This window comes from Silene latifolia, chromosome 2 (assembly GCF_048544455.1).
Source record: "Silene latifolia isolate original U9 population chromosome 2, ASM4854445v1, whole genome shotgun sequence".
Taxonomy (NCBI): domain Eukaryota; kingdom Viridiplantae; phylum Streptophyta; class Magnoliopsida; order Caryophyllales; family Caryophyllaceae; genus Silene; species Silene latifolia.
The window spans coordinates 191,631,880-191,659,067 of record NC_133527.1 but is presented as its reverse complement, the minus strand read 5'-3'; the positions used below and the strand labels follow the sequence as shown (position 1 = coordinate 191,659,067).

Sequence of the window (27,188 nt, the reverse complement as noted above, 5' to 3'; positions counted from 1 at the left end):
TACTGACGCGTATGTTTTAATTGATTTTTGTAGATCAACCGTCGGCAGCCGCCGTTCTCACTGTGCGGCAATTGGAGAAGCAGCCTGAGAAGGCGGGTGATAGAAATGTCACCGTCGATTCCCTACTCCAGAAGGTTTCCCCCACCGAGCTTGTGGCAGAGGGGATGAGAATAGGCAAGAGGCTGGCGAAATGGACTCAGCTAGCCGGCTCCCACATTATGGAGCAAGAGAGGACCATGGTGAAGCCGCCCACGCTCGAGCGGCTAAGGCTGGAACTCGACGCGGCGAACAAGGAGGCTAAGAGGGCCAAGGCCGAGGTGAAGAGGCGTCCGTCTTTGAGAGAAAACTCAGGGAGGACGCTGAAAAGGAGGTCCTTGCTGAGAGAGCCAAGGCCGAGGCTGCGGCGGCTGAAGCTGCTAAGCTGCGGGAGATGTGTGACCTCGTTCAGAAGCACGCCGACCTTTACTTTACGCAGAGGGAGGAATTTAGGGGCTTGTTCCAGGCCCAGGGGAAGGTGGTTCGGAACAAGGATGTTATCATCGCCCAAAGGGAGGAGGACATTGAGACACTCCAAACCGTTCTTCTCCCTAATATGTGCGCCCAATACCGGGACCTGGCCGAAGAGGCTGCCAGGGAAGTGATTGAGGAGCTCTTCCCTCTTGATGGCTCCTTTCCGTGGGGCAAATTTGACGAGCTGTTTGATGACAAGCTCGAGGCTAAGGAGGAAGCCGCGAAGGAGAGGGCCAAGGAGGAGTTAAGGGTGAAGAAGGAAGAAGAGGTGGCCGCGGAGAGGGCAGCCCTTGCTGAGAAGACTAAGGCGGCCAAGGAGGAGGCTGAGAGGGCAAGGGCAGCTGAGGCTGCTGAGGCTGAGGCTGCCAAGAGTGCTGAGGCTGAGGCTACTGAGGAAGCTGAGACTGCCAAGACAGCTTCTGGGTCGCCCATCAGAGATGATGCTGCTAACGCTGCTGATGGCGAGCAGCAACAGGCATAGGGAGACGGGCGGTCGTCACCAGGCTCACCCGGCGTCTCAGATAGCTGCAGCTGTTCGGGAGCCAATTATTAAGCCCTTCCTCCCTGCCATCTTTTGGCGCTTAAATGATACGTCTGTAACCTTTTGCTTTTCTTTTCCTTGTATTTTGTACAACTTTGGTAGGTTGTGTTTTGGCTTATCCCTATGGGGACGGCCGTCGTCTGTATTTTTCTCACTTGTAACCCGTTATCATTTTTAATAAGAGTTTGCTTATTTTGCCTCTGGCTTGGCCGAGGTCTTTTCTTGTCTTTGTCTGAGTTGTCTTCTTACGTTATTAATTGAGCGCTTCTTTTGTTTCTACCTCGGTCTGGCTGAGGCAGTTAGAATGCGTATCTCAACTGTGTTTAACGTTCCTGAGGCATGCTGATCGCTTTTGCGAGTATCAGTAGGCACTGGTAGTGGCTGCCGTGGCGTCTGCTTCTTGATAGTGACTGCCGTGGCGTCTACCACTTGGAGTGACTGCTGCGGCGTCTACCTCTTAGGGTGACTGTCGTAGCGTCTACTTTATGGGGTGACTGCGACGGCGCCTGCTTCTTGATAGTGACTGCCGTGGCGTCTACCACTTGGAGTGACTGCTGCGACGTCTACCTCTTAGGGTGACTGCCGTAGCATCTACTTCTTGGGGTGACTGCGACGACGCCTGCTTCTTGATAGTGACTGCCGTGGCGTCTACCACTTGGAGTGACTGCTGCGGTGTCTACCTCTTAGGGTGACTGCCGTAGCGTCTACTTCTTGGGGTGGCTGCGACGGCGCCTGCTTCTTGATAGTGACTATGGGGGGAAATGAACACTTTGATGGAAAACTTGGGACCATTCTTCATTAGAAATAACATGCGTCAGGGTGCCCACAGTTGTCTCGGGCACCTCCGCCGCTATACAAAATTTTTCCGAGATTGTCCGTCCCAATGGTTTATCAAAGGCGCACCCTCCATGTCTGTCAGCCGGTGTGTCTTGAGAGAGCGTCGGACCTGGGAGTGTACTGTATCTGGAAGGATTTTAATTTGGCGGTGTCGGCTTTTATCCCTTCCAGGTATCTTCCCATCCCATCGTCTCGAGCCTCATACTCTCCCCTGATTCGGTTGGCCACCAATAGTGAGCATGTTTTTACCACGACGCGCTCCGCCCCGGCAGCCCTAGCTAACTCGACTCCCTTTATCACCGCCTCGTGTTCGAACCCGTTGTCTGAGGCCGAGAAGGTGAATTTCAAGGCGTGCTTAAACACGTCCCCGTTTGGGCTGGTGACAAGGATGCCGGCTCCTGAGTTGTTTGCCGTAGGGGGCCCGTCAGTAGTTATTTCCCATATGCCGGGATGCGGTTCTTCTTGGTCGGTCGGGGTCTCTCCAACCATGCCGACGTTGGTATTCATCGGGTCTTCCTCCTGCTGTAAGGATGGGCTCTTCCCTTTCTCTGACTGCTTCGCCACTTTGAGGGATTGCATGTTGCACCCTCTGGCGGATATCTGGGTGTTGACCACCTCGTCCTTCTCGTTCTTGGAGACGAGCTTATGCGCTTCCCCCCGGTCCGAGACATACATCAGTGTCAGGGCCCGGATGGACATCACTGCGTCGGCCTCGCTCAGAGTGACTCGGCCTATGAGGACGTTGTAGGCGGACGAGCCGTCGATGACCACGAACTCAGCTAGGGTATTCTTAGCCGCATCTCCTTCGCCGAACATCACTGGCAGTCTGATTGACCCCAGGGGTACCAGGCCGGCCCCGGAGAAACTGTACAGCGGATTGGTGCAGGGGCTCAGGTCCTCAATCTTCAGGCCGAGCCCCTGAAAGCACTCCCTGAACATAATGTTCGTGTAGGCGCCTGTGTCAATCAGGCACCTCTTGACCAGGTGGTTGGATATGTCCAAGTGGACTACGAGGGGGTCGCTGTGAGGGGCGATGACTCCCTCGTAGTCCTTCTTCCCAATGGTTATATCGGGGATGTTGGAGGCGGTGGCCGCTGTTTTGGGCACAAAGTTGATGGCCTGATACAGCTCGTTCAGGTGCCGTTTGTGCCCATGAGCGGACCCACCGTTCTCGTTGCTCCCGATGACAACATTGATTACTCCTATCCGTTCGAAGACGGATTTTTTGTTGGAGCCGCTGGCATCAGTCTTTTGGCCCTTGGCGACATATTTGTCGAGCCTCCCCTTCCGGATCAGCTCTTCGATGACATTCTTCAGATGCCGGCAGTTGTCAGTGAGGTGACCGGTGTGGCCGTGGTACTCACAATACTGGCTCGTGTCACCGTCTCCCTTCGGCTTGAGGGTCCTTTCCCACTTCTGGCCCTCGCCCTTGCTCAGGGCGAATACCTCGGCGGCAGATACAACCAGGGGGGTGTGATCATTGTACCGCCTTTGGTGGTACGTTCCCGAACTCCCCCCGGCGCCCGCCGAGCTCTGCTTCCTGGCGGACCTGTCAGACCGTGACCTATTATTGTCACGGCGTCTTTCGTCCGGGTTGTCCTCCCGGCGGCTTTTTCTTTCTGAGTGCTCGGCCTCGCTGGGGCCTATCCAGGTTTTGTGGTAGTCCTCCACTTTTATGTCTTGATCGGCCATCTTCCTGGCGGACTCCAGGTTCAGGCCGCCGCACTTGATGAGCTCATTTTTTAGGTCCCCTCTTGGGAGGCCTTTCATCAGCGCGAAGGCCGCCAGTTCGCTGTTCAGCTCACGAATCTGCTGAACCTTGGCGTCGAACCTCTTCACATAACTCCGGAGAGACTCGCCTCCCTCCTGTTTGATAGTCAGGAGGTCCGATGTCTCGACGGCCCTCCTCTTGTTGCAAGAATACTGGGCTAGGAAAGTGTCCTTTAGGTCGGCGTAACAGTATACCGACCCGTCGGGTAGCCCCTTGTACCAACTTTGCGACATCCCATGCAGTGTCGTTGGGAAGACTCGGCACCAAACCTCATCGGGTTGCTCCCATACCGACATGTGAGACTCGTAAGCCTCAACGTGGTCGGTTGGGTCGCCTTCTCCTTTGTATGCTATGGGTGGCAACTTCAGCTTAGTCGGCACCGGGGTCTCTAGGACGTAGGTGCTTTGAGGGGGTCTGTCGACCACGTGTCGAACGACACGCGGCGATCGACTCCTCGCACCCCTAGTCCGGCTCCTCTCCCCGTGGCGGGAAGGGCTTCTTCTCCGACTCTGGTGAGTCGGACTTCTTCCCGACTCGGTGAGTCGGGCTTCTTCCCCGACTCGGTAAGTCGGGCTTCTTCTCCGACTCGGATAAGTCGGACTTCTTTCACTCCTCCTGGGGAATGCCTCGTCGGCGGCTGGGCGACGCCGTCCTCCCGTGAGTGCGGGAAGGACTTAGGTCTCGCCACTAGCGCTCTGGGCTCCCCGGCGTCTTGACAGGGCCGCTTCTTCCAAAGTGCTCGTTCAAGTCTCTTGGAGTCACATTATGGGCCCCGGTCTCCTGGACGGGTTCCGCCGCTCTTGTCGGTGTGACAAAGTGTGAGCCGGCGTACTACTAATTAGTTCCGGGAGCGACTTCGGTTTTCGCTTGCCGACCACATGTCCCATGATGGTGACCTGGTCGGCGGGTAGCGGCGTATCTGGTATTATTGGCATCCCGTACTCCGGCTGAATTACTAGGCCGGTGGAGGGCTGCGCAACACCAGAATTGTGGACGGTATCATCTTGGCAGAATTCGGTTTCGTCAGTTACGAATACCTCATGTTGTTTCGACATCTTCTTAGCTTTTTGGGTGGGTTTTTGTTTGTTTGTTTTTTTTTGTTTGGGAAATGAATGTGACTAGCTTCTAGTATCTTTTCCCACAGACGGCGCCAATTGTTCCGGGTGTAATTCCAGAGCAGTTATTTGTTACCACCCGTGCTTGTAGAATGACGTCTTTGGTTGGCTTCTCCTTTCGGTCTCCTGAAACAGTGAACAAACTGAGGGCTCGGCTTTGGACCGAGCGAACTCACTCCGACGCTCAAGTCAGTAACTTAGAGAGGTAAGTTGTGGTTACTTGGCGAAGTATGTATTGTAGAGAGATAAGGAAGATATTACCAGATGAATAGTGATTCTTAGGTTAAATTCTGGATCCTTTCCTCAATGATAGTTGAGGAGTATTTATAGACTTTCACCTTTTGTCACGTAGTGGCCAAATGGCCAAGTGGCTAGCAGGTGGAAAGACTGAGCTACCCTCGGCCGAGGGGCTATGGCAGGCCGACGGGCCCAGTTGACTCGCCGCCGAGGAGTCTTGGATATGAGTTCGCGGATGTGTGCCCCGGCTGGCTGGTTGCCCCGGCCGGGACCCAAGAGACAGGCCGACTGGCCTCGTTGGTTAGGCTGTCTAAGTCGTTGACTTGCTGTGGATATCTTTGACCTTGCTCAATATGTTGACTTGGTCAGCGGGTGCAGAATATGCCCCATCATAAATAAACTTTTTATCATAAGTTAACATATGAATATGAATATGAATATTCCGAAATTTGTATAATGGAAAATAAATGAAATTGGAGGATGGATAGTCATAATTAATTTAGAAACAAAAACAGAGGAGATGTTTAGAATATCTGAACAGTGAATTAGAAATGTATAATGATATGAATTTGTTTGTCTATATTTTATTTGTTATTATTCATTCGGTTTGTTATTTTCTATTTATTAGTTTGAAATTTATTAATTTGTAGTCGTTTAACATATGGATTTCTGTACAGATTATTTTCATTTTTTATTTTTTTTTATTTTCTTTCTTAGCATAAATTTCTATGTAAATAAACTTTTTATCATAAGTTAGCATATGAATATGAATATGAATATTCCGAAATTTGTATAATGGAAAATAAATGAAATTGGAGGATGGATAGTCATAATTAATTGGGACAAAATTATGCTGGGGTTCAATGCCCTAAAACTAAGCAGCCAATAGAAAGCTTCTAAATGTTTTATCTTTTATAGATAGAAGATTTACAATTGTACAAGTAACTAACTTGCTTCCTTCTAAGATTATTATTTACAATTGAATTCTATAAAATATTCACAAGTGTTATCTAATTATAGTGTACTAAGATTATTTGCAACTGTAGCCTGTAATATATTCACACAAGTATTTTCTCTAATATATTACCTAAATGTGATAGCCACGGCCGATCCTGCGACAAGTATGACACCAATGGCCATGACAAAGCGGCCTCCGGCATAATTGGGTGTTAAAAGCCCATATAATAGAAGCACGACCGCAACGCCGTTTACCTGTTGGAGTGACTTTTTTGGTAGGGTAGACCCATGAGAAAAAGCAATCTGGATTATATTCTGGATGGATACCGCTATAAATGCATGATATTAGCACTTGCACGTCTCAACCCTAGGAAAATGAATATCATCCATAATATGACGAATTGTATCCATCGGTTCTGCATAAAAAAGTTGATGAACTCCATGATGCCAGCCTGGCTGCCGTTGCTACGTCCTTCATTAGAGGGACCTTACAAAGTGCACAATGTATTCCACTTGTCATTTAGTAATTGGCTCATTTCTCTTCCTTGGTCTTTGTGCCAAAATCAAAAGACAACAATTGACCGGGACGGAGGAGTATTCAGTGTGTACCATGAGTAGCAGTAACATTTGCACCTGATACGACAACTATCGTCTCAAGTGGTGGTGAATATGGCAGCATTGACGACGACAAAATAGATGACTCCGCGGCGTTCTCCATTTGTGAAACCTTATTATGTTCTTCTAATTGGTTTATTCTTCCTTATTCAACCAACAATGCAATGAGTAAATGTTTAAGACTATAATACCAACAATACAATGCAAATGACAAAACACAAATTTAAGAATGTCGAAATTATAATGTACTCTGTTTCGGTTATTTATTGTCCTTTTTTTATTTGGGTATTTCAGTTATGTGTTGTCCTTTCTATTTTAGGAATGCATTCGATGAACAATTTGGTCATTCACAATCAATTTGGTCCACATGTCATTTAGTAATTGACTCTCTCCTCTTTTCTTGGTCTTTGTGTCAAAACCAAAAGATAACAAATGACCGGAACGAAAGGAGTATCTATTATGTCGGTTTCTAGCTATCCACGCGCTTAAATTTCATTGGTTGTGACTTGTGATACCAATGGAAAGTGCCCTATGCAATACTATAATAAGCAAAGGCTAGTTTCTCCCAAAGGACGGGACTTATGAGGATAGATATTTAATTTTCACATTTTTCATTTTAGACGAGTTTCAATTTAAATTTTATAAAAATATAACCGTCTAAAAGTTATGAAAATTACTTCCTTTATATCACACCAATGGTAACATGGTCCCACTTTTTGTGAAGACCATTATGGAGGAAGTATATCATTAGATTCGTTACAAAAAAAGCTTTTATATGAGTGTTTACATGTTATAATGTTTTTTCCTGTATTTGAAAAAAAAAATACATCGAAATGGGAAAATGATAAGCCGGGACGTACTAGTTCAAGGGATTCAATAACTCGGTATTTATTTATTATTAATTAAAATATTATTTAAAAAGAATAAACAAATGAACATATGATTGGGATAGAGTGAATAAGCTTTTAAGTGTACAACGAACAATTTAAATTCACTAGTTCTTACATGCCTAAAGGCTCAAGGATGTAAGGAAATCTAAATATATACTACATGGCCACATTGGTCTCAATCATTTGTCTCTTTGATTAAAATAACTTTTACAAATAATAAATTAGGTAAACAAATAAATAAGACAAGAATTAATGTTTTTTTCTTGAAAGGGAGAGTAAGGCTCCGTTTGGCACGACACTTCAAGTAGCTTATTTGACCAAAGTAGTTTATTTGACCAAAATTTCAGCTACCTGATTTTTTGCAAGTGTTTGGCAAGTAGCTTATTTGGTGAAATAAGGTACCTGAAATGAAATGCTACATCAGGTAGCATTTGAGAAATCAGGTATCTGGAATGACTTATTTTCCATTTTTTACCCCTTTCTTCTATAATATTAAATAATTTTCATATCCTTTTACGTCATTTTACCAAAATCAGCTACTTTTTCAGCTAGTTTGCCAAACACATTTTTATATAATCAGTTACCTTATCAGCTCAGAGCAAGTCCAATGGTAAGCTAGTTGCAACTAGCTTACCTTTGCCATATCATATTTTAGGCTACAATTACTTTGAGCTACCAACCTACTACAATGGTTTAGCTTAACATTTATACTTACTTAAATAATTAAAAATGCCAAAACTAAATTGCTATTGGTTGATTTTTTGTTGTGGACCCAATTAAGCTACTAGCTTAATGAAGCTAGTAGCTTAAACTAAGCAAGTTTACATGGCCAACTCCAATGGTGTAGCCACTAGCTTGCAATTTCTAAAAATTGCAAGCAAGTCCCTAAATTACACCATTGGACTTGCTCTCATAAATTTCAGCTACCTTATCAGTTACCTTTTCAGGTTTCAGTTAGTTTTTCAGTTTTTAGCTACCTTTTCAGGTAGTTTTACCAAACAAAGCCTAAATATTTTCTTTTGGTAAAATAAAGAGGTAACCTTATAATAAGTAGGATAAGAGAGTGTACGTTTTTCCATTGGTATAAGTGTTTATCGTTAATCAAGTGCATCCAAATAAAGCGTAGTGAACAAATAATGGAGAATTTGTAAGAAAGATTTTATCTTTAATGTCGTTTATCAACCCAATACCCATTATTCGAAAGATAAACCCAATAATCCGAAGAGTCGAAAACGATCCAATAAAAACTAATATAAGGAAAGCGTGCCGGTTTAGCCAACATGTAGCACTTAACAAATTCCATAGATATTATATAGAGAATAAATAATACAGACGCGAACTGAAATTTTAAACGAATATGGAGTACATTTAAATACTTAGCATATGAGTTAAGAACTCGTCAGTATTTAACAGTATAAAATGCAGGGCTAATTAAAATAAAAAAACAACATTTTCAAAATCGTTTCATTTTAGAATATCTGTCATTTTAATTTTTACGTTTCGGGACATGTTTTCTTAAAAATAAGTAAGCAAACAATTTATGGACTATACAACCGGTTGTATATATATGTTGTACGATGTAGAATCTGAGTTTTGTGATAAAGTATCCGAGCTTTATGTTAAATAATATGAGCTTTATTAGAAAGTATTGAAGTCATCCATTTACACATTAAAAACATGAACTTTAAATTAGCTCAGAAAGAATACATATAAGTTTGAATTCTTATACCTTGGTTGTATCATGCTTATGGTAAAACTGGATATATAATCCTATTTGTGGTAAGCAAATAGTGTGAAATCAATATATTGTCATTAAATTAAATTTATCGTGTACACACTGTGGTACACGAGAAATTGTTACGCTTAGTTTTCATTAGAAGGTTGTTTAAAAGCTGTCATTACAAGTTGTTATATATACTCTAATTGTTACTCGTACTTTGTCGTTAATAAAAATCTCAACATTATCTACTTTGCTTCTTTTGTTCCATTAATTCTCTTTTTTTAGGTTGTTTTTACTTAATAGGTTTATCAATTTTATCACATAATTAGGGTGCATGTAAATAAATCAAGTTGAATCGAGTTATGTGAGATTAAGAGTCGATTTATTATAACCGAACTTGATTGATATATCATATATGTTTCGGGTATAGTTAGATACACTTAAGGTTAAATACTATTAAACACGAGTTTATGGATGATTAGAGTTATGCTAGATTTGATGGTTGTATTTTTTTGCTTGGACGTGAGGTCCTTTGATTGATCATCTTCCTCTCGGCCGCATGGGCTTGTAACAGGGAGAAAACCTAGTCTAGAAGGGTTTCGAAAAAGCCTCTGAGATGAATATAACGTTTATACTTACTGAGGGTCAATAAGGTTACTCGTGAAGAGATGCGTTGAGATAGAAAGTTGAAGATTAAATACATTTGGAGGTTAATAGTGTTCCATATTTATAGGTAACACTTGTACGGGTTAAGGGTGTTCATGTAGACTCGTCTGTACTGCTGACTTGGCATGAGATGGGAGCTCTTGATATTGGTCGTGGCAGAATTCTGTATTCTTGGCTCGACATGGGTTCAAGCCTCGGATGCTGCTAGCGTCGCCGAGCATGTCTTGACCAATTTGGACTCCGTGTTTATTGCTTTTAGGCTTCAACAAGGTCTCTCGAGCTTTACACTTATATTGGGCCCACTTGATTGGGCCTAATTTTTCTACCTCAAAAATGTCGTACTTAAAAAATTCATATCCAATCGAAATACGAGTATATTTAGTTCAAATTTTACATTAATCATTTTGTATACGTGTTTTTAAATAGTAGATTAAGTACTACACGAGCTTTAAAAAGTTGGATTTGGAATTGACTTTTGCCATCGGATTGATTCCGTTCTGCCTCAATTGCTATCCCTAATAATTAAGCAAATATTTTTTAGATATTGGGAAATTTCTAATTAATGTTGTGATAATATTCACTAACTCGAGTATGTATAATAGGCTAATTATTGCGCATCTTTTCACAGCATGCTATTTTGCTTCTCATGCTATATAAAGGGAACCTTGTTTTCAGTTTTTTCACAATACGAACACATAAAACTAGTTTGTTAAAATTCAAATATACTTACAATTTTAGGTCACATTATTCTACTTTTGGGTCATACTACAATAGACAATCATTTTTCATGCTTCTAATTTTCATCTGCATATGTAGAAGCATACAATATATGGGAGAGAGTCGAACTCGATACCTTCATCTTAACCATTAACCAAAACATTCAAGTTTGTTAGAATAACATAACTCATAAATTCTCATTTAAGGACACTATCCGTCTTAAGCAAGACCCCATTAATAGCGGCGAGCGAGAGCGGATTGAGGGGCCAAACCATAGTCATCAAGTTTCTCCAGGCACTTGGAAACGCTACAATGCCTACAGTTATAAAAGGTAAGTGGTTCCATTCAGGTTTGTTATATTGAAATCGGTTCGTCAATTTTTGCACAAAGATTTATTAGATGTTTCTCAAACGTAGAATTGTTATTATAACACTTTTACTGATGAATCGAATCCAATTTTAATTACTCCTACGGAGTAATTTTTATTGGAAACATTTAAATATTTAATAATGCATGGGATCAGAAAATAGAGTATTATTGTCTACGGAGTAGCACTTAAAAACGACAAATTTATAAAAATTTATCATTGACAAATCACAAATATACAATTAAGTTGCTTTCCTTTAAATTTATGTACAAGTGCATATTCTAAAGTATTTTCATTTTTATGTTCTATTCACAAGTGTAATACGGAGTATCAAATACTCCCTCTGTCCCGATCATTTGTTGTCCTTTTCCATTTTGGGGTGTCTCAGTCATTTGTTGTTCTTTCTATTTTAGGAATGCATTTGATGAACAATTTGGTCATTCACACTCAATTTGGTCAACATGTCATTTAGTAATTGGCTCTGTTCTCTTTTCTTGGTCTATGTGCCAAAACCAAAGGACAACAAATGAACGGGACGGAGGGAGTATCCAATTATCGACAGTCCCGTGCTAACTAAACAGTATCAGTATAATTAAGCATATTCATCTACAAACTTACTAATATCAGTAGTATGATCGTATACTAATCATGTGTATCTGTGTATGCATCATGTCAGAAGTACCTAATTAAAGGCAATGACAACGGCCAATCCCGACACAAGAAAGACGCCAATGATCAAGGCAATGCGGCCTCCGGCACGTATGGGCAATAAAAGCCCATACAATAGTAGAACAACGGCTAAGCCGTTTATCCATTGGATTATTGGGTTCTTTTTGAGGAAACTTAACTTGATATATATTCTGAATGCTTACTGCTAGCAACGCCAATCCAACAGTAGGCGTCACTTCATTTGCCATATGAGCAATTTCATGTTGAAGCCTCTCATAAATTATCTTCATCCATACTATGAACATAAATAACCATCGGCTCCTCATATACAAGCTGATGAAGTCTAGAACATTGAAAGCCCGTCAGTTGTTGCTGCTACTTCCCTCCTCATGGGAGGAACCTTACAAAATGCAAAACATTATTGTAAAAACAGTCTCCGGTTGTAAACTTGTAACTCATATTGTGAAAGTAGTTATCTTTTGTATGTCTCTTTTGATCATAAAACCGACATTAACTGAACATAGAATAATCCATATTCAGTCATATTCAAATGTGATAAGTTCCATTATCGGGAATGGGCCACACCCGCATGAAGGAGAGAGAGTCCGGCTTATAAGTCCGATGAGGTTCCATCCCAAAACCAATTGGCAATGGATGGAGTAACTCATTGGTTTATATGATAGACAACTCTCTCCTCTTTTTCACATGTGGGATACTCACATGTGCCTTTATCATTGGGTGAGCTGTATCTTTGGTATCAGAGCCCTCTGTTTTCAAGGTGATTTACCCACGTCTTTTTGGGGCGAATGCATTCTCTCTTCAGCTTACTTGATAAATCGCACTCCCTCATCTTTGCTTAATGGGAAAACACCATACGAAATCCTGTTTGGGGAAGCACCTTCTTACACGAATTTACGAGTCTTTGGTTGTTTGTGTTTTGCCCATAATCAAAATACTAAGGGAGACAAGTTTGCAAAAAGGGGTCGTAAGTGTATATTTGTCGGGTACCCCTCCAATAAAAAGGGCTGGAAACTTTTTGATCTCGAAACCAAGTCATACTTTGTTTCCCGCGGTGTTATTTTTCATGAATCTATATTTCCGTATGCCTCTGCCATCCCCACCTCGACGGTATCTGTGCCCGAATCATGCCCGCTTTTTCCAGAGGACCCGTTTAATGGGTCACTACCTTCTGACCCAGCTCCTTCAACACGAGATGAAGGGTCGGATGACCCGCATGAAACCGAAGGAGGGGAGACGGGGGGGTCCCTGATCCTGGCAATAATGACGCCATCCATGAAACCGAAGGGGAAGCTCCTGGCGAAACCGAAGAGGAAGTTCTTGGCAGGGGTCACCGTCTTCATTTTCCAAACTCTCGTCTTAGTGGCTATGTCCTTGACACAACACAACGTCCATCCCCGTCTGCTAGCTCACCGAACTCTCCCACATCGTCCTCAGGTACGTCTTATCATTTAGCAAATTATCTTGATTGCCATTTGTTTTCGGAAAAGCAACGTAATTTTCTCGCAACTATAACAATGGGTGTCGAACCACTGTCTTTCAAAGAAGCTATACATGATGATGGGTGGTGCAACGCAATGAAACTTGAAATTGATGCTCTCGAACGCAATGAGACGTGGGAGCTAACTGACCTTCCGCCTAACAAAAAAGCTCTCGGTTGTTGCTGGATTTATAAAATAAAATACAAGTCCGATGGGTCGATTGATCGGCTGAAAGCTCGTCTTGTCGTTTTTGGAAATCATCAGATAGAAGGGTTGGATTACGGTGAAACTTTTGCACCTGTTGTCAAGATGGTTATTGTTCGTACTTTTTTAGCTGTCGCAGCTATAAATAAGTGGGAGCTCCATCAAATGGATGTCCATAACGCCTTCTTACATGGTGACCTGGACGAAGAAGTTTACAGGAAAATACCTTCGGGTTTTAACCGCGGCAAAGAAGGCAAAGTTTGTCGGCTAAAGAAATCCTTGTACGGTCTCCGACAGGCACCTCGTTGCTGGTTTGCCAAGCTTACGTCAGCTCTCAAAGATTATGGGTTCAAACAATCTCATTCGGACTATTCTTTATTTTCTTACTCGCATGGTCAGGTTCGTCTCTTTATTCTCATTTATGTCGATGATCTGGTCATTGCGGGAAATGATTCTTCCGTTGTTGCAAATTTCAAGTTGTATTTGGGAAAGTGTTTTCATATGAAGGATTTGGGACCTCTCAAATATTTTTTGGGTCTCGAGATTTCTCGGAGTTCTGAAGGAATTTATGTCAGTCAAAGAAAGTATGCTCTTGACATAATTTCCGAAGTCGGATTGCTCGGTTGCAGGCCTGCCCAAACGCCTATTGAGCAACATCACAAGCTAGGCGAGGCTACTGGTCCATTACTCGAGAATATCGAGACATATAGACGACTTGTAGGGCGTCTAGTGTATCTCTCCGTCACCCGTCCTGATTTATCTTATGCCGTTCACATCTTATCTCGATTCCTACATCAACCACGGGAAGAGCATATGTCGGCAGCTTTACGGGTTGTTCGATATCTCAAGGGCAGCCCGGGTCAAGGTAGTCAAGGTATATTACTCCGTGCTGATAGCGCTTTGACTGTTATCGGTTGGTGTGACTCGGATTACGGTGGGTGTCCGACCACGGTCTGTCACAGGCTGATTCATTTTTCTTGGAAGGTCGCCTATATCGTGGAAAACAAAAAAGCAAACCACGGTCTCATTGTCCTCAGCTGAAGCCGAATATCGCTCCATGGCCAATATCGTCTGTGAATTAAAATGGTTGAAAGGTCTACTTCTCGATTTCGATGTCACTCTCACGTGTCCCATGGAAGTTTTCTCTGATAGCAAGTCCGCAATTGATCTTGCTCGCAACCCTGTCTTTCATGAGCGAACGAAGCACATTGAAATAGATTGTCACTTCATTCGCGATGCTATTATCGATGGCTTAATCACCACAGCTTATGTGTCTACTACGTCTCAGTTGGCCGACATTTTCACCAAAGCATTGGGTGCACCTCAGTTCCTCACTCTCCTCAGCAAGCTAGGCGTTCTCGACCTTCACGCTCCAGCTTGAGGGGGTATTAGGAAATATATTATTTGAGATATTATTGTTACTAGCATATCCGATGGTTGTTAGCATATCCGAGATTCTTGCCTTTAGTTACCATATTACGTTTGCCTTGTAACCTTTCCCTCATACACTCTTAACAAAATGATTGCCAAACTTTAGAAGTCCAAATGTAAGACAGGGTCCCCTGTCTAGTACTGTACTTTGTTTTTTTCCTTGTTTGTATTAAAAAGTGAGAAATTATTATGACTAATAATCATTATTACTCATAATTAAGTAAAGTTGATACTTGGTTAACAAGAAATAGATAGATTGCAAAGCTAAATATTTAGTAAACAATGTGTAATTGTGTACCATGAGTAGCAGTAGCATTAACCTCTGCACCAGCATTTGCATTTGATGCAACAACTATCTCTAGCCTTGATGATGATGACATCGACGACGGCTACTCGTTCTCCATTTGCTAGATCTTGTTATTTAATTCCTGCTAATTGTTCTGCTTTGATAATTCTTCGTTATTCAACCAACAATGCAATGAGAAAATATTTAAGACTATAATACCAACAACAATACAATGCAAATGAGAACAAACACAAATTTAAGAATGTAGAAATTACAATGTATCTATTATGTCGGTTTCTAGCTATCCACGCGCTTAAATTTCATTGGTTGTGATATAAATAGTAATTAGGAAGTTTCCTAAGCAATACTATAAATAAGGGGTCGTTTGGTTCGCTAAGAAAATTGAAGTTCCAAGGAATTAAGAGATCCCGTGATTTTATAAATCACATGAAATGGGAAAAAGTTGTTTGGTTGGAATGTGGGAAGTGAATTCCACAGGAATTTCCACTTACCTAGGGGGACCTAGGTAAGCAACTTCCCACATCATGGAGTAATTGGAGTTCCTATGGAACTTCAATTCATGTGATTTGGGGCAAACAAACAACTCCCCTATTTTGCAAATCCCATAAATTACAATTCATGTGTTTTAGAATGGGTAACCAAACAACCCCTTTAAGTAATCCTAATTTCTCCCAAAGGATAGGAATTAGGAGGATAAATACATAATTTCCACATTTTTCATTGTCTAAGTGAGCTTAAATATAAATTTTACAAAAAATATAACCGTTTAAAAGTTAAGAAAATTATATCATTAGATTCGTTGCCAGAAAAGCTTTTCTATGAGTACACGTATTATATTGTTTTTTTCCTGTATTTGAAAAAGAAAAATAAATACCTCGAAATGTGAAAAAGACAAGGTAAAATGTACCAATAGTCAAGGGATTCATTAACTCATTACTCCGTATTATAATATTATTCACAAAGAATAAAAAAGACACTTGATTGGGATAGAATGAATAAACTTTTAGAAGTGTACTACAGTTTGAATTCACTAATTCTTAATCAATTTTCTCTATGATATAAAATAGGTAAGCAAATAAATAAGACTAGAATTAATGTTTTCTCCTTTTAAAGGGAAGAGTTGATGTTTTTTATTTGGTACAATAGAGCAGTGAGGATCATCTGTCCCACTTTTGTATTCCATTATGTGTGCCACACCACTTACATTTCGACACATCACTTTGGCAAAATAAAATATTACAAAATATATATATTAATTTGTTGATGTGTTAGAAGCTAAGTGGTGTAGCACACACAATAATGAGACACTAAATAAGACAGAGGATCCTCACTGACAATAGAGAGGTAACCTCCTAATAAATAGGACAAGAGAGTTTATGTTTTTCCAATGGTAGAAGTGTTTATCGTTAACTAAGTGCGTTCAAATAAAGTGTAGTGAAAAAACAATGGAGAATTTGCAACAAATCTTTAATGACGATCAAATTAGATCGTTTATCAATTCAATACCCATTAATCAAAAGATAAACCCAATTACCCGAAGACGATCCAATAAGACATAAATATGAAGGAAGCGAGCCGGTTTAACCAACATGTAGCGACCTAACCAATTCCAAAGGGTTATTATATAGAGAGTAAATAATACATACGTAAAATGAAATTATAAACGGATACAGAGTACTTCATATAAATATTAGGATATGAGTTAATAACTCATCCGTCTTCAACCGGATAAAAAAACAATCGCGTTTTCAAAATCGTTTCATTTTAGAATATGTGTCTTTTAAGTTTTAAGTTTTAACGGTTCGAGACATTGTTTTAAAAAAATAAATAATCAAATAGTGTGAAATTAATATATATATATATATATATATATATATATATATATATATATATATAAATTTATTGTGTACACATCGTGGTTCCCATACTTAGTAAAGTGGTCCATGAGAAATTGTTACGCGTCATTAGAAGGTTGTTATACTCTATTCGGATTTTTACTTTTGGCGTTAATAAATATCTCAACATTATTACCTTGTTCTTTTCTTCCATTAGCTCTCTCTTGTTTAGGTTGTCTTTTATTTAATAGGATTATCAATTTTATCACATAATTAGTGCGGATGTAAATAAATCAAGTTGGATCGAGTTGTGTGAGATAAAGAGTCGATTTATATTCAAACTTGATTCATATATATTTTGGGTATAATTAGATACACTTAATGTTAAATGCTACGGAGTATTAAACACGAGTTTTATGCGATGGTTGTATTCTTTGCTTGGACGTGAGGTCCTTTAACTGATCCTCTTCCTCTCGGCCGCATGCGCGTAAAAGAGGGAGAAAACCTAGCCTAGGAGGGTTTTGAGAAAGCTCCTGAGATGCCTATGACTTTTATACTTAGCGGGGGTTAATAAGGTTACCCGTGAAGATATGCCTTGAAATAAAGAGTTGAAAATAAATACTTTAGGAGGTTAATAGTGTTCCATATTTATAGGTGACACTTGTACGGGTTAAGGGTGTCCACTTGGACTCGCCACTGGCTTGGCATGAGATGGGAGCTCTTGACATTGGTCACGGTTCGACATGGGTTCAAGCCTCAACTGCCCCTGGCGTCGCCGAGCATGTCTTAACCATTTAAACACCATGTTTAGTACTTTTGGGCTTCAATAGGGGTTTCAGAATTTGCACACTTATATTTGGGCCCAATTGATTGGGCCTAATTTGTTTGCCTCAACAATATCATAAACTTAAAAACTTCATACCCAGTCCAAATATTTTTTTTTTGAGAAAATTGTTGATTACAGCCTTTTAAAAATCACTTTTTGAAAATTACAGCCTTATATAATTTTTTTTGTAAATTACATCCAAAATATTACTTTTCTTCTAAAATTGCACCAACTTGAGGATTTCGGTGAATTTTGATGATGTTTTGATGTTGTTTGGGGTGATTAGTTGGTTTGTGTTAAGGAGAGGTAACAAATCTGGGTAAGTAGGCTCTCAAATAATAAAGGGTATATCGGTAAAAACATCATCAAAATTCATAGGAATCCTCAAGTTGGTGCAATTTTAGAAGAAAAGTAATATTTTGGATGTAATTTACAAAAAAAATTATATAAGGCTGTAATTTTCAAAAAGTGATTTTTAAAAGGCTGTAATCAACAATTTTCTCTTTTTTTTTTCCAAAGTCGTACTCGATAGGTTGTATTTGACCCATTATATAATCAAAAATCTGATTCGAAAAATTCTATTATAAAAAATTCACTAGGTAAAACAAAAATTAAAATTTCGAGTTTAATATAATAAAGCTTAAATTTTTTAAAAAAAATTGATTAGATCGGGTTCATTTAAAAGTTGTTTGGCAACGGATTTAATTCAGATTTTTCAATAGCGATTTTGTATATGAGTTTTTAAATAGTAGATTAGGTATTACACGAGCTTTAAAAAGTAGGATTTGGATTGGACTTTTTTGCCTGCCTCAATTGCTATCCCTAATAAGTAAGCAAATAATTTTTAGATATTGGGAATTTTAAAATTAATTATGTGATAATATTCATTAACTTGAGTGTAATTGGCTAGTTATTGCGAATCTTTTCACAGCATGCTATTTTCCTTCTCTTGCTATATAAAAGGGCACTTTGTTTTCAGTTTTTTCACAACGACGGACACATAAAATTAGTTTGTTGAAAACAATTGTAGGTCACATTCTCCTACTATTGAGTCATACTACAATATACAATCATTTTCCATGCTTTTAATTTTTATCTACCAATATAGAAGCATCGAATATATGGGGGAGATTAGAACTTAATACCTCAATCTTAACCATAAGGTTAATACCTCTTCACTTACCTATGTAAAAACTAACACAAGCTAAAACATTCAATTTTGTTACTAATATGTGGTGATGTCAATTAAAGAAAAGCCTCCAAACCATAGCCATCAAGCTTGCCGAGGTGCTTAGAGATTACAAAGCCTATAATTGTAAAAAGGAGTTCCATTCTGGTTGCATTTTTGGCTTTGGACAATATTTATCAAATAACAGTTTTCAGGGGCTTGGCCTAAGAAAACAAGACGACACTACAAATATATGTGCTCTAAGTCCGTCTATTACTGTAGGGCTCTTAATGCCCCTTGTGCCGGAGGGCGCATTGTCATGGCTATCGGTGATGTGATTGTCTTGGTGTTGTGATGGTGTAGAGAAACATCTCTACCTAAAAGCGATAGTAAACGTAGATCCCAAGACAAACATGACACCAATAGCCATGACATTTCGCCCACTGGCATGAGGAGTTCTTGAGAGCTCTACAATAATAAAATGATTAGGCTCATTTATATGTTTAGAGAGTCTTTTTCTATTGTGGTGAGCCCTTGGGAACAACCGTTTTTTTAGGCTCAACGTATAAAGAAAAGATGACACTACAAATATCTGGGCTTTGAGTCCTATTATTGTAAGGCTCTTATTAATGCTCCTTCTGCCGGAGGGCGCATTGCCATGGCTATTTGTGGCGTGCTTTGTATTGGTATTTTAGATGTGAAAAAACATATCTAACTAAAAACCATGGTAAACGTGGATCCCAAGACTAGTACGATACCAATAGCCATGACATTTCACCCACTGGCATGAGGATTGAGAGCTCTACAATAATAGATGAATTATGCCCATTTATATGCTTCGAAAGTCTTTTTCTATTGTGACGAACCCGTGGGAAAAAAAAACGTTTATTATAAACTCTGCCTATAAAAACAAGACGGCAGTACAAATATCTGGGCTCTCAGTCCGTTTATTACAGTATGGCTCTTAATGCCCCCTTGTGCCGGAGGGCGCATTGTCATGGCTATTAGTGACGTGATTGTCTTGGGGTCGTAGTTGGGTAGAGAAACATCTCTACCTAAAAGCGAAGGTGAACGTGAATCCCAAGACAAGTACGACACCAATAGCCATGACATTTCGCCCACTGGCATGAGGAGTCATTGAGAGCTCTACAATAATAGAAAAATTAGGCCCGTTTATATGCTTCAAAAGTCTTTTTCTATTGTGGTGAACCCTTAAGAAAAATAAACGTTTTTTTATGGGTTCCGCCTATAAAAACAAGACGGCATTACAAATACATGGGCTCTCAGTTCGTCTATTACTGTAGCGCTCTTAATGCCCCCTTGTGCCGGAGGGCGCATTGTCATGGCTATTGATGACGTGATTGTCTTGGTGTTGTATTTGTGTAGAGAAACATCTCTACCTAAAAGTGATGATAAATGTTTATCCCAAGACAAGTACAACACCAATAGCCATGACATTTCGCCCACTGGCATGAGGAGTCATTGAGAGCTCTACAATAATAGATGAATTAGGCCCATTTATATGCTTCGAAAGTCTTTTTTCTATTGTGGTGAACCCTTGGAAAAAAAACGTTTACTATGAGCTCCGCCTATAAAAACAAGGCAGGACTACAAATATCTAGGCTCTCAATCCGTCTATTACTGTATGGCTCTTAATAGCCCTTGTGCCGGAGGGCGCATTGTCATGGCTATTAGTGACGTTATTGTCTTGGTGTTATAGTTGTGTAGAGAAACATCTCTACCTAAAAGCGATGGTGAACGTGGATCCCAAGATAAGTACGACACCAATAGCCATGACATTTCGCCCATCGGCATGAGGAGTCATTGAGAGCCCTATATTAATAGAAGGACTACAAGCCCGTTTATATGTTTGAGTTGTATTTTTTCTAACATAGCGAGCCCTTGAGAAAATGGTGTTTTATAAATGTTTTTGACTATCGTAGCCAAAAATTCAAAGTCTATAATTGATGTGAACTTTCTTTATAATATGAGCTGCTTCACATACTTCAGAAAAATAATGTACTTTCTTAATATGAAATCTTGTGCGGATTAGCTACTTTAGTTGGTAAAGTCACGAGGTTGATACTCATGACCTGGATTCAAACCTCGTCAACGTTATATTCGTCCTTGTGCATTTGTGCGTCATTTTACACTCCAAATGAGCAATTGTAACTTGTAACCGTTAATAATGCGTATATAATTCAAAGTATATAAGATATATTTATAACATTAAAATTAGAGCTGATATTAAGAAAATGTTGACCCGACCCACGAACCCAAAAATTAATTTGACTCAATAGAATTGGGTTCGAGGGTGGTGAGAAAAGAAAAAAAAAGACGAGGCCCATGTTTGGACTTTGGAGCCTACAATTTGTGCAATTATTGAACATCATCTCTAAATACACAAGGAAAATGGTACGTGTGGCTGTTATTTACAACTATTTGTTCAATCATGTCCTACCAAATAAAAAAATCGGACACATTCAATTACAAGCACTTGCTCTATATCACGTTTTCATCATTTGGTTACCAAGCTTGTTTTCGCCTTTGCATCGTGCGTATTAGAAATACAACCACCAGTCCGCTACATTTCTATCTTATACGAGTAATTAGTTTCTTTATCTTGGATAGACTTGTCACTCAATTCAAACACGTCCTTCTAGCAGTCTAGCTACATTTCTATCTTATACGAGTACCAAGCTTGTTTTCACTCATGTTTTGTCCTGTGTAACTCTATTTACTCATCAATACGGAGTACTATTTAAGGACACAAATACTATCCTACAACCAAAGTATAATAAAGATTATACAACCGCATCAAAGTTTATCGAAATTTCACACAAAAGTTGTTGAGTTATTTTATGTTATTGAAATTTTTTACGAAGTTATTGAGGCAATAATTATTCTCATAAAATTTCAACAACTTTTGACTTATAAATTCGATAATTTTGTTAATAGAACTCGACAACTTTGTAACAAAGCTCAACAATATTGAATAAGTTGTATATACAACCAGTTGTATAATACATTAACTGATTTAAGGAGACATATAAACAGCTTGGTTAAAAGACCACGGGTCTAAATTCTTAGGAATCTCCAAATATCTTAATAGTAGATTTTCAGTACATAATATGAGTGAGCATGTGTATTATCTACTCTTCAAGCTCAACATACAGTCGAGTGAGGGTATGTAATCGCATGTTAAGCTATAAAATCATTGATTAGGTTCAACCATCAATTTAAAAAACTCGAAAAAATTTCTAAACTCTTAGCTAAAAACATCTAAATTTTCATCCTATAACAGAGAGGCGAGCGCCCCAACTACCAGTCCTTATAATTCCACCACTGCGTTCCTTTTTATCTCTTCAGCTACCACCGACAATCTAATTTCTCAGATTCCTCACCCATCTTTACATAAATTAATAAATTACTCCCAAAAAACCTTACAATATAATCAATCAATAATAATCATGTCAAAAACAAAACTAATCTCAGAATACAACATAAGACCAAAGATTGAAGTGCATGAATCCAAAAGAATTCATCACCTCAACCCTTTCGACTTAAAATGGTTACCATTTCATAATGCACAACTCGGTTACCTTTACTCAAAACCCTCTAATTTCACACCTTCCTCTTATTTAAAACACCTTCAATTATCCCTTTCACAATCCCTTATATACTTCTACCCTCTAGCAGGCCAACTCATAACCGTCCCAAATCCACATGATCACTCATGCTACGTCCACGTGGATTGCCTTACGGGCCCGGGTGTCCGACTGGTCCACGCGTCTGCTCATGAATTGAGTATGGATCATGTTGTGGGCCCGGGTTTGGATGTTCCTGAATTCGTTCGAGAATTGTTTGATTTTGGTGAGACGAGTATTAACCATGATGGTCATACGAGAGCGTTGTTATCGGTTCAGGTGACGGAGTTGAAAGACGGTGTGTTTATTGGGTTTTGTGTTAATCATGTTGTTATTGATGGTACCTCTGTCTTGCATTTCCAACGAGTATGGTCCCATATTTTTATGGGAACATTCTCCGGTTCGGTTCGTCTGCCACTTGTCAAACAGCCTGATTTTATTCACGGTCGGGTTTTCAAGCTCCCGTACCGGTTCTCGCCTATGAGTGAAGAACCGGAATTAAGGAGAAGATTTATCCGATTCTCGCCTCAATCTTTGAAAAGGATTAAAGCCATAGCTAATAATTCAAATAACACAATTTCGACATTTCTGTCATTGACAGCGTTTGTATGGAAATGTATTACTCGGGTTAGGAAATTAAACCCGAATGAGCTGACAACTTGCGCGTTACCTGTTAATCTTAGGCCGCGGTTTAATCCACCTTTGACAAGTGATTACTTTGGGAATTACGCGATTAAAGCAATGGGGTCCGCTAAGATTGGTGACCTGTTGGGTAATAGTGTTGGGTGGGCTGCCGCGCTGCTTCAGCAGGCGGTAGCAGCGCAGGATGACAGAGCAGGACGGGATTTGGTCTCGCGGGCCTATAAGGAGGGGATTGAATTTCAACCTTCAGTTAAAACTTCAGTGTCCAAAAATGTGACAGTGGCAGGTTCTACCCGATTCGACCTTAATGAGAGTCAATTTGGGCTTGGTAAATTAGTGGCTTTTCGAAGCGGGTATGTGAATAAAGTGGATGGCAAGGTGAATGCTTATTTGGGGTCTGAAGGTGATGGTAGTGTGGATTTGGATATATGTCTTGCGCCGGATACAATGGCTGCTCTTTTGTCGGATCAAGAGTTTATGTGTTTTGTCTCGCAAGAGTCGCAACACAATGATCACTTGAATTTGATTTCTAGGATCTGATGTATACAATCATTTACAACCTAGTTTTAATGATAACGCGACAGTTCTATAAAATTTACCTTGTTTTAATGATAACGCGAAAGTTCTATAAAATTTTGAAGATCATTGCAATAGCATTTGTCGTGAATTGAGACGATGTTGGTCAAATTGAGATATTTCAAATTTCTTGATTATTCTGGTATTGAAAGTTCAAAAGAGGATTCCTTAATTTCAGAATAGTGAAGCAATGAAACACACCAGAAATTCAGAAGTCTTGTAAAGTACATTGTACATCTTAATTTCGAGCAGAAGTCACCGTTCTCAAATCTTTATGCTACACATCAAACCAAGCAAGACGAGTACCAAAAATAACTAACATTGCTAATTTGCCCATTCGCTCCACTAATCATCAAAAATATAGTTTTCAGACCCAACGAGTGCTATTCAGACTTGTTATCGAGTGGTGGTGATGGTGGTGGTGGTGGTGGTGGTGAAGATTGTTGGTCTTGTTCTTGTTCTTGTTCATTGTTAATTGCAGTTTGATCAAGTGATTCTGCAGGCTGCTCTCCATGCTCATTGTTCTCAGGTTGAAAATTGATAGGGAATTTGGTAACCCGAGGCTTATCAGCCAAAACATTTCTCTGAACCTTGTCGATAATCACCTTTTGTGGTGGCTCTTCCCTCAGCTGCTCATCTTCGTAATCATTGTTCACATAATATCCTACTCTGATAAACTCTTGCCCTAGATAAGAGCAGGTCAATAACAGAACTGTGACACCGATTATATCTTCTTCACGGATTTTTGACGGATCTGGTGGGTCTGCCTAGCACGAGAAAGAGATCACATTAAACTATTGCATACGTGAAGATTTGGGCTAGTCTTATATGTGAGATTGTCTTATATGTGAGATTAGCGATTTCACCAAATAATTAAAAGAAGAATACGTGAAGATTTGGGCTAGTCTCACATATAAGTTATTCTCATACAATACTCAGTACTCACTCAAGAAAATTAACAGCAGAGACATGGATATTAACCTCAAGAACAAAACGGTAGTTGCCAACATTTACAGGTCCTACGAGCACGCTTTCCAATTGTTGGTCATAAGTCTCATCTTCAGCTGATCCCACGTAAATGAGTTTCCATTCTATATCTGTTATTTAATGCCGTCAATCAAAAAGATTGCTACATGAAGCAACATTAACAAAAGAAATATGTTCTACAAGATGTCCATCAAGATCGACAAGCATTCAAAAGAGTGACGAAAAGATGATGAGAGCTACCGCACACAAGAACCCGCTATATTATCATTACAATTTCAACAAATAACCAAATCAAAAAATATTATGAGCAGCATACTTGTTAGAGTAATAAAATTTTGGTTTTAAAGATTCAAATTTTGGTTTTAAAGATTCACTAAGACAAAAGGGTCAAAGGGTCATAGTTTATGCTACACTAACAAGCTAAAATGATTAACCAAGTTATAGCTTTTGCCTTGAGGTATAGGCGTGTCCGCGCGTAGCAGACGCAAGCATCAATAGCCTGATCAGAGTACGCAGGGCTTCAGCAGGAGTACTCAGAGAAGGCACGCCAATTGTGCTAATAGGTTAGTTTCAAGCCATGTGAAAAAAAATCAGATATTTCTCTAAATCAGTATCTGAACCCCCGACTTTTTCCAATAATCCAGAGGCTCAATCAACTTCTACACCATCAAATTATTTCCAAAGCTACACTCGTTATCAAATGCCTTTTTTGTAAACATCATCAGCTGAAGTAGTTTCTCTTTCAACAGCTAAAACCTCAGCTGGTTTGCATCTTGACTACCAGTTTATCGTTTTATTGTATAGCTGACGAGTAATTCTAAAGCTGGTATTAACTATGTCTCACATCATTCAACCAATTCATGCCGAACAACAGCATGGACTGCAGAAATACTAAATTATGAGCTAAGCAGACATCTCGCTTCACTAGGAATTTATAATGATTGACATTACATGCTATTTCAGAATTTCAGTAGCTATAAACTCCTGATACTTCAACTTTACACATCAACTCGAAATACGTCAGCCACTCAACATCATACATCCATTCCTAAACACCCGTCTCCTCTTCACAGAAACATTTCATCCACCATAACATCATTGCAAAAGTTTATTTCCTATCAAACTCGCTTTGTCATGAACAAACAAAACTCTCCTTTCGATACAACGGTTCGTATGACAAATATTCATTGTACATACCAAAACCTAAACGAATCGCAAAAGTAACACTCATAAATCATAACAACTCGATTCCATGTACAACGAAAACCCAGTAATCAGAACAATGGCAAAACCATGATACTAAAAACAAACATTAAATTAAGCGCAAAGAAGGGAAAAAATCAGAATATACCGTCTTTCAGAGAATCCAAGCATTCGTAAGAAATTTCGAAGCGAAACGGGCTGAGAAACGGCGCCGGGTTATCCAAGATTGCAACGTTTGTGATGTTAACAGCACTCATCGCATCACCAATTTATCGATTAAATCAACTAGAAAGGAAAAATAAAACAATTAATCAAAGTTCGTAAACAAATTACCCAATAGCGTTAAACACTTAAAACCCTAACCCTAAAATTAAAAGTGAACGGAAAATGAATTCAGCAACAAGGGATGAAAATTAGAAGCATGAGAAGCAAAAGGGCGGATTTAATTTCAACAAATAATGAAGAACTCGCCTGAAATCGTGTAAAGGTTCGGCGGATGAAATTAGGGTTTTGGAGAATTGGGGGAAAATAGTGAAGAATTGAGAGATTTGGGGAAGTGGGGATTTCTGAAGTAGTGAAATGTGCGGGAAAAGGGTATTAATAAAAAGGCGCCAAGATGAGAAAGAGGGGTGAAAATGTTTGAAATTGTTGGTAGAAATTTTGGGGGAAATTATGGAGGGAAAATGAAAATGGGATACAATTTACAATGATGAAACTGAGAATTGATAAGGGTGATTCATAAGTAATTTAGCCTTTTGACATTTGACTTTTTTTTTATAGTTTGTTTTACTTCGGATGAGAGTAGAGCTGGACGCCTGGACTCCAGCACAGGTTGGCCCGGCCCGCACCCTCGGGCTCAAAATACCCCAGCCTGTTGACCCACTGTCTTGGCCCGCTCAACAATAAGGCCGGTTCTGGGTTCTCTTTCCCCAGCCCACACTACCCAACCCACCCAGCCCGCTCAGCCCGCCAACTTTTCAACCCATTTTACCCAACCGGGCCGGTTCAGGGCCACCACTTACCAGCCCGGCCCGCCCCTAGCCCACACACCCACAGCCCGCAGTGTGGGCCGGGCTCCCCATCCACCAACACAGCCCGGGTTCAGCCCGGCCCGGCCCGTGCTGAACCGGCCCGAAGTCCAGCTCTAGTTGAGAGGATGTGTAAATCGATCGAGGTGTTCATCAGAAAAATAAATGACTCGGAAAATTAGACCAAAAATGATTAATTTTTGTTTGTTGACAATGTGAATAT

The 27,188-nt window shown here is 40.0% G+C and overlaps 3 protein-coding genes across 3 annotated transcripts in view; 1 reads left to right on the top strand and 2 right to left on the bottom strand.

Annotated features, from left to right (window-relative positions):
- Positions 1–27,188, bottom strand: part of LOC141644049 (putative transmembrane ascorbate ferrireductase 4) — a 150,835-nt gene that overhangs the window by 2,613 nt on the left and 121,034 nt on the right. The gene's annotated exons all lie outside the window — the stretch shown is intronic.
- On the top strand, positions 22,169–23,765 carry LOC141644045 (putative acetyltransferase At3g50280). Its single transcript, XM_074453459.1, has one exon. The coding sequence runs from the start codon at positions 22,353–22,355 to the stop codon at positions 23,709–23,711; it is 1,359 nt and encodes a 452-aa protein (XP_074309560.1). The 5' UTR covers positions 22,169–22,352; the 3' UTR covers positions 23,712–23,765.
- On the bottom strand, positions 23,934–26,645 carry LOC141644046 (putative histone chaperone ASF1A). The gene is made up of 4 exons (XM_074453460.1): positions 26,409–26,645; positions 26,086–26,222; positions 24,729–24,844; positions 23,934–24,514 (listed from the first exon to the last, which is right to left on the bottom strand). The coding sequence occupies exons 2-4, from the start codon at positions 26,192–26,194 to the stop codon at positions 24,131–24,133; spliced, it is 609 nt and encodes a 202-aa protein (XP_074309561.1). The 5' UTR covers positions 26,195–26,222; positions 26,409–26,645; the 3' UTR covers positions 23,934–24,130.

What these genes read in the sequence shown, in the direction of transcription:
- LOC141644045 (XM_074453459.1), top strand. Translation starts at nt 22,353, where the DNA reads ATGTCAAAAACAAAACTAATCTCAGAATACAACATAAGACCAAAGATT.
- LOC141644046 (XM_074453460.1), bottom strand. Translation starts at nt 26,194, where the DNA reads ATGAGTGCTGTTAACATCACAAACGTTGCAATCTTGGATAACCCGGCG. An exon ending in CTTGGATTCTCTGAAAGACG is followed by an intron (nt 24,845 to 26,085) that starts GTATATTCTGAT and finishes ATTAAATAACAG; the next exon opens with ATATAGAATGGAAACTCATT. An exon ending in ACTACCGTTTTGTTCTTGAG is followed by an intron (nt 24,515 to 24,728) that starts GTTAATATCCAT and finishes TTCTCGTGCTAG; the next exon opens with GCAGACCCACCAGATCCGTC.